The 8,407-nt window shown below is 41.7% G+C and overlaps 1 protein-coding gene across 1 annotated transcript; it reads right to left on the bottom strand.

The window, feature by feature from the left end:
- Window positions 1-7,777: 7,777 nt before the first annotated feature.
- On the bottom strand, window positions 7,778-8,200 carry LOC132370028 (spindle and kinetochore-associated protein 2-like). The gene is given in 1 exon segment (XM_059929754.1): window positions 7,778-8,200. A coding segment is annotated over 1 exon segment (366 nt). The 3' UTR covers window positions 7,778-7,834.
- Between the last annotated feature and the right edge of the window lie 207 nt (window positions 8,201-8,407).

Raw genomic sequence — 8,407 nt, 5'->3', positions numbered from 1 at the left:
TGCACTAAAGAAAATGAGATGCATGTTAAATTCAAATTTGGGTGTAGATACTTCTAAATATTTCCCTACTGATGTCAAATGTACTTATAAATACACATGTTTTTCTTTTCAAAAATGGGATCATACTTAACATATTGCTTTTAATGTTTTAAAAAAGTAATATACAGGGAACATCTCCCCATACCAGAACTTTATATCATTTTTAATACTTGGAGTATCCTCTGTTGAATGGATAGTAATGGACAGTTATTATTCTAAGCACATTGCCCGCATTATCTCATGTGATCCTCACAACCCCATGAGGTAGATATCATTCCATTTTACAGATGAATTCTCTGAAATACATAAAGATTAACGTGTACTTTGCAAAACTCAAGCAGAGGCAGTGGGAGAGTCAGGGTTTCAAGGCTCCCAACCAGGTGGGCTGACTTCAGAGCCTGCTGTTGAATCTCTCTGCTTTAAATAAAGTTTTTTAAAATTGAAGTATAGTTAATTTACAATGTTATGTTAGTTTCAAGTGTACAGCAAAGTGATTCAGATATATATAGATATAGATATTCTTTTTCAGAGTCTTTTCCATTATAGTTCATTACAAGATATTGGGTAGAGTTCCCTGTGCTATACAGTAGGTCCTTGTTGTTTACCTAGTTTATATATAGTAGTGTGTATATGTTAATCCCAAACTCATAATTTATCTCCCCCACCTAAATAAATTCAGTTTAAAATAAGCATTCAATTCATCTAAAAGACACCCCAACAGCTTTGTCCTTAGTTTTGGTCTTAGGGCTTGAACACATCCTTTGTGCTACATTCAGTAATTGACGGGATGCCTTTAAGTTGCTTTACTTGTCCAATGGGGACAAAGAGCTGAGTTTACTGAGCACGTGAGCCTTTATCTGTGCAACACAAGGATGCCTTTAGGTGGTGTCGAGCCGCTGCTGCATGGGGGCTTGTCTTCCTACTGGGCATGTAAACCCTCCTACCCCAAAAACCGATCACGCCAGCCAAGAGTTACCTGCCTTGCTGCAGAGTACAGCACTTGAAAGCAGATAATAAAGTGGTGTGAGTGAGTTAACTTGCTGTGTTCACAGCCAAGCTCCCCACCTGTAAAATATGGTTCATAAACTTGTTGAGTGCCTGCAGGGAGGGATGCATCTGGGTGCTCCTTAAGGAGATATGGAGGTACATAAGGCGTGATCCTTGCTCCCAAGGAGGTACAGCAGTGTAAGGACTCGAGAGCACATCCTTCCAAACCCACATGGCAGCTTGTGCAATAACACAGGCAAAACACCAGGTTCAACAGAGCAGAGACAGCGAGGTGTCATCTCCAGGGAAAATTCCATGAAGAGGGAGACATTTGACCCAGGAGCTGAGCCTTCATACAATGGTTAAGCTTTCAGTTGGAAGAAATCCCAAGTGGAGAAACAGAATGATGTGAAAGAACATTGGTCTCGCAAAGCTTGACAGCCGCTGACACAGCATCTTTGTTTAAGCTTTCAATTCTAATTACAAACGAATAAATACCAACTGTCAAATAAAAATGAGAAAATCTAGGCAAATATAAAGAAGAAAACTTAAATTATACCTAGTCCTACCACTTAGAAATATTTCCTTCTAATCTTTTTCCTAGTTGCCCCGACCTAGTTGCATACTTTAGTGTCATTTTCCCCCAAATCTCCCTTGGAAATGTAAAACTCCTTAATATAGATTTAAACACAATATGCATTTTACCAACATCATCCTCTTTGGGGTGTTTTCCTGAGAGCCTGGTGACTGGCCCCTAAGGGGACAGGGTGCCCTCTGCACTACAGCCCAGCTGTCATCCTGGGATCTCCCTGCACCACCATCACCCTGAGGATTCCCTTCTCCTCGCTCTTGTGTTGAGACCTAGATTCCCAGATCAAATGGCTTTTTTTCTTTCTTGGTTTACCCCCTCATTTTGGTGGAACACATCCTCTAAAAGCTTTCTGGAAATGGGTGTATGGTAGCTAAAATGTTTGAAACCCTTGCATGTCTGTTAATGGCTCTCATTCAGCCCCGTCCTTGATTGATGATCTGTGTAGGAATTGAACTCTTGGTCACAAGTCATTCTCCTACAGATCTTTTTAAGGTGTTGTTCCATTGTTTTCTAGCCTCCAGTGTCCTGCTGAGAGGTCTGGTGCCAGTTTGATTTGTTATCCCTTCCCTGGAAGCTTTTAGAAGGGAGCTTCTCTTTGTCCCTATTGCTCTGAGGTATCATGGTGATGTCTGTGGTCTGGGTCTGCTTTTATCCATTGACAAAAATGCCCTTTTAGGGCTTCCCTGGTGGCGCAGTGGTTGAGAATCTGCCTGCCAATGCAGGGGACACGGGTTTGAGCCCTGGTCTGGGAAGATCCCAAATGCCGCAGAGCAAGTGGGCCCGTGAGCCACAGCTACTGAGCCTGCGCGTCTGGAGCTTGTGCTCCGCAACAAGAGAGGCCGCGATGGTGGGAGGCCTGCGCACCACGATGAAGAGTGGCCCCCGCTTGCCGCAACTGGAGAGAGCCCTCGCACAGAAACAAAGACCCAACACAGCCATAAATAATAAAATAAATAAACCCAAAGTTTAAAAAAAAAACCTGTCATCTTTATTGCCTGCAATCCTACACAACCACATCATCTTTAAAAAAAAAAAAAAAAAAAAGCCCTTTTATTCCACCAACTCACATCATCAGTTTTGGAAATTTTTTCTTGAGTTATTTTCCAATGATTTCTACTCTCCATTCTCTTGGTTCTCAGATTCTGGGCTTGCTGGCTTGTGCCCTAGTTTTCATATCCTTTCTGAAAAATTTTCTAGCTCTTTGTCTTTTTCTCTACTTTCTGGGAGATTCCCTCAATTTCATCTTCCAACACCTCCTTTGAGTTTCTAATTCTACCATTATATATTATTATAACATGTTAACATTACATAATGTAATATATTTAGTATAATATATTTTGGGGAGCTTTGTTTTGCTCTCTGTCCCTTTTTCATAGCATCCCTTTATTCCATAGATGCAGTATCTTTTCACATCTCTCCTTTCTGTACTTCCTGTCTTATTGTTTCCTTCAAGTTGATTTTTTTCTGATTCTTGTTCGTCTTGCTTCTGTCTTTCATCTAAGAGATCATCCTCCTCAAATGTCTGACAATCCCTGCCTCTCAGTTCCTATGTAATAGTAAAACATCAAAGAGCTGATTGGATGCTCAGGGCTCACAGATAGGGCTGGTCCAGCGTGGGCAGGGTGTAGGGTGATATGAGCCTCCTCTGCTCTCCTTCTAGAGGGCATATGCCCAGCTCCAGCAATCTGGAGGCCCCAGTGGTCAGGACTAAATCCTTTACTTAGTCCACTGGTTTTAGAGTACAGAATCCTGACCCTTAACCACTTCTGGTGTGGCCCAGTTCAAGACTCTGCTTTTACTGTCTGCAGAGAATAAATTTCCAGGCTTCAGCTGAGGTGAAGAAAGGTGCAGTTGCCCATCTGCTCAGAATAGAGGAGGGGATCTGGGGATCTAGTTTCATCTTAAATAGACTTTTAGCCACTTCTGTTTTCCATTACTAACCAATGTGTCTTCCCCAAAGATTTGTTAAATAAAATAATTGAGATAGCCCTTGCATAACATGGGACACTTTATAAGGACACAAATATAAGGCAATTCTCTTTTCTAAGGGATATTTTGCAGGGGGAGGGGAGAGGTTCAATTTATATTTAAAGAAATACAATATTAAAACCACAATGAGATACCACTTTACACCCACTAAATAGGCTGCAAGTAAAAGAACGGATAACGCCAAGTGTTGACAAGGATGTAGAACAACTGGAACATTCATACAGAACTGGTGGGAATGCAAAATGATGTAACCACTTTATAAAACTGTTTGGCAGTTTCCTATAAATTTCAACATATACTTACTACATGACTCAGCAATTCACGCCTAGGTGTGTTTACCCCAAAGAGATAAAAATATGTGTCCACACAAAGACTTGTTCACAGATGTTCTTAGCAGCTTTATTCATAATGGCCCCAAACTAGAAAGAACCCAAATGCCCATCAACAAAGGAATGGATTTTTAAAAATGTGGTATAGCCATAGAATGAAATACTATTCATCAGGAAAAATGAACAAAGTATTGATACATGTAACAACATGGATGAGTCTCAAAATATTAAACTGAGTGAAAGAAGCCAGACACAAAAAATACCTATGTTTCCAATTAAATGAAATTCTAGAAAAGAAACTATTGTATGGTGACAAAAAGCAGATCGGTGATTTCCTGGCCCAGTGGTGGGAATGGGGTGGGATGGCTTGCAAAGGTGCATGAGGAAACTTTCTGGGACGGTGGAAATGTTCTATATCTTGATTATGTTGATGGATTCATGAGTATAAATGTTTGTCAGAACTCATTAAAGTGTCCATTTTAAAAATGGGTGCATTTTATTGTATGTAAATTATACTTCAGTAAAGGTGATGTTTTTTTTCAGTGGTTTCTAAAGAGATTACGACTTCTGTCCATGGGCAAGGACTGTTGGCCACTGATGCATGGGCTTCACTTGAGGGAGCCAGCTGTTCTGATGATCTATTTTACGGGTGTTACTGAACAAAGTTCGTGTGCCCGACACACAGTTAGGCCAAATAAAACTGCAATGATGGCGTTTGGAGCAGAGAAAGGTTTACTGCAGGGCCAAGCAAGGAGAACAGGTGGCTCACGCTCAAAAACCCCGAGCTCCCCAATGGTTTGGGGGGAAATTTTCTTAGAGGCAAAATTTGGGGTGAGGGCTGCGGGGCGTGTGACTTTGTTCTGATTGATTGGTGGTGAGGTGACAGGGCGGTGCTCCAGGAATCTTGGGCTCAGCCTGAAGTTATCAATACCATCCTCCACCTTAGTGGGGGCCTTAGTTCTGCAGAAGAACTCAAAGATATTGTTATGTCTATTCCTTGAGGAGGAACCAGGACCTTGCCCCAAGTATGTCTGGACTGCTCCTCCCTTGTTTCTGTATTCCCTGACTTTCCTGATTAGCAACTGTTTGAATCTGCCCTTTGGAACTCAGAGAAGGTCATGGAGGCTGAATGAAGCCTATTGCCTACAAACAAGAAACAGGGGACATGGAAAGGTTTTGCACGTGGGAGCCCTAAAGGGTCCTGCTGGGTTTCATTACCTCAGGTGGCAAAGGAGAATTCAGGTAGCAAATGGAATTGAGGTTGATAATTAGCTGAAGTTAAAATAGGAAGATTGTTTTGTTTTATCCAGTGGGGCCAATATAATCACAGGGATAATTAAATTTGGAAGTGGAAGGCAGAAGAGATTAGAGTGATAAGATGCGTAGCCATTGCTGGCATTGGAGATGGAGGGAGGGGCCAGGAGCCAAGGAGTGAGGGCACCTCTAGAAGCTGGAAAAGGCAAGGAAATAGATTCTCCCCTAGAGCCTCCAGAAAGGAACACAGCCCTGGTGATGCCCAGATTTAGCCCAATGACATGTCTGACCTACAGAACTGTAAGATAACAAATTGTATTGTTCAGGGCACCAAGTGTGTGATAAATTGTTATAGCAGCAATAGCAAACTAAAACAGGAATTAAAATGGAGTTTACATCTTAAAGTTTACATCTTAAATTAAAAAACTTGTTTAAAAAACTTAAGTTTACATCTTAAATTAAAACCATTTAAGAAGTAAGCTATTATGTATAGGATGGATAAACAACAAGGTCCTACTGTATAGCACAGAGAACTATATTCAATATCCTCTGATAAACCATAATAGAAAAGAATATTAAAAAAGAATGTGTGTATATATATATATCTCTGAATCACTTTGCTGTACAGCAGAAATTAACATAACATTGTAAATCACCTATAGTTCAGTTTTAAAAAAAAAAACCCATTTCAGCTCCTTACACTAGTAAGATGGTAATTAGTTAACTTCCTGCTGGGCCAGTCTGTTAGCTAGTTTGCTAATTTACCTATAGGATTTCTCCTCTAAAGGAGTATCTAGAGGACTCCCTTAAGCTTCTCCCCAGAGGGTTATAAAAACGCAACCATTTAGAAAATAGAGATGCACTGTCCTAATCCTCTATAAATCCTTAAACTATAGAAGAAGCTGTTACTGATTCACACACGTTAACTCAGGGGAGCCCAATCTTGAGGATGGGAAAACGTCGAGTTCACCATAGGTGGCCTTTGTTTGTTCTAATCGTAGAGACTTCTCTTAAGTCAGCTGTTAAAGACCAAGGTCTCTTTGCAAACCAGGCCACTCAGCTCCGCCCTCCCTCCGCCCTCCCCCTCCCTCTCCGCAGGCCTCTGCAGCGCGTCCGCCTCCTCCAGGGTTTCAGTTGGAGGCAACAGCCCTCTTGTCCTTCAGCCAACCCTTCTGTAACTGATGTCCCCTGACGAGAGGGAGCGAAGCTTCAGGTTCATGTCAAAAGGATTTTAACCCTTGCTCCACCCAGAAGCCGCCTGCGTCAGGTTGATGGACTATAAGAGCCTCGGTCCTAATTAGGGTCAAGCGGAAGTTACTAATCAGCACCGTGCCCAGGACTGTTCCTAGGCTCAGCTGAAGCAAAATCGAGAGGAAAATAAAGCATGCCGTCACACGCCCCGTGCGCGGGAGCCCATTGGACCATTGGAAAGGAGGAAACGGGAGCCCCCATGAGACACGGGCCTTTAGATGCAGTGACGCTGACTGCCAAGAAACTCCACGCTCTCTGCTTTCCGCAGAATCTGATGAATACTCAGTTTGTTCAGTGCGCAAAACATACACACCCCAGTTCTGGAATTGGAGAGCGGTGATGGTTGCACAGTACTGTGGATATACTTAACGCCACTGAATTGTGCATGAAGTGGTTCAAATGGTAAATTTGACACTGTGTGTGTTTAATCACAATTAAAAACAAAAACCAGAAGTTCCGTTGCTTGCTTCCAAAACCTGAGCCATTCATTTTATTTTTCATTTAGGATGTTGACTTTTTTTAAATCTTTATTTATTTATTCATTCATTTATTTATTTATTTTTGGCTGCATTGGGTCTTCGTTGCTGTGCACGGGCTTTCTCTAGTTGTGGCGAGTGGGGGCTACTCTTTGTTGTGGTGCGCGGGCTTCTCATTGCGGTGGCTTCTCTTGTTGTGGAGCACGGGCTCCAGGCGCACGGGCTTCAGTAGTTGTGGCACGCAGGCTCAGTAGTTGTGGCTCGCGGGCTCTAGAGCGCAGGCTCAGTAGTTGTGGCACATGGGCTTAGTTGCTCCATGGCATGTGGGATCTTCCCGGACCAGGGTTCGAACCCGTGTCCCTTGCATTGGCAGGCGGATTCTCAACCACTGAGCCACCAGGGAAGCCCGACTTTCTTTTATCTTGAACTATAATTGACATATAACATTAGTTTCAGGTGTACATTGCAAAATGATCACCACATCCATTCTTTCTTTTTTTTTTTCTATCCTTTAATTTCCAAAGCATGTTCATTCACATTTGACTGACTGATAGTACATAATTTTCTTTTACAATAGGCCAGGACATCTGTGTTATCCTGATTATACAAAAACAGATACAAAATGGTGTTGAGACTTACTTGCCTGAAATTACAGGACTAAGTGTATACGCATATATTTTTTAAAATCTCTCTATTTCCATTCCATCCCTTTGGCTGAACATTATGAGCACAATATCTGCCCTTCTTCCCGTATTCCCCTGTCTTGTGGCAGGCATCACTATCCAGTAACCCAAGCCAAATCTCCTTTGTCATCCCCCCCAACAACCGTCATCAGATGCGAACAAGACATCTTCCTAAATCTCTCTGGAATTGATCTCTTCCCCATTAGAGTTCCCTTTTGCAAGTCCATTTCTTCATCATAAGTCTGACATGTGAGCTCTTAATTGCTCTGCCGCAGTTTTCTCTTCTTCAGTCAGTGGTAAGAGCTTCAGATCTGTTTGCTTTTGTAGTTCTTGTATCAAGGTCATAGTCTTACTGAAAGTAGCACAAATGCAGCTCTTAGTCTCTTTCTGCTTGACAGCAATTGGTTTAAAGCGTGCATGCAAAGTTTGATATCGAGACTTTATTGCTGACAATTCCTTTAAGAGTGTAACTGGATTTTTCTTGCCTGCTGAATCAGGATAATTAGTCTTGATTTCCTATTCCAACCTGTGCTGAATGTAATCCAGATCAGAGTCAGCTTTCTGGAATGTCAGTTCCAGCTTATCGACCTCCGCCTCCATGTTGAATAGTTGACATTCCTCCTCCATTCTTTTTTTTTAATTTTAATTTTTTTTAATGAAGTATAGCTGATTTACAATGTTGCATTAGTTTTAGATGTACAGTACAGTGATTCAATCATACATACATATGTATCTATTCTTTTTCAGATTCTTTTCCCTTATAGTTTATTACAAAATATTGAACATAGTTCCCTGTGCTATACAGTA

The sequence above is a fragment of the Balaenoptera ricei genome, chromosome 8, assembly GCF_028023285.1.
Source record: "Balaenoptera ricei isolate mBalRic1 chromosome 8, mBalRic1.hap2, whole genome shotgun sequence".
Lineage (NCBI taxonomy): Eukaryota > Metazoa > Chordata > Mammalia > Artiodactyla > Balaenopteridae > Balaenoptera > Balaenoptera ricei.
The sequence above is the reverse complement of the archived record's forward strand: the minus strand, read 5'-3'. Positions and strand labels throughout refer to the sequence as shown.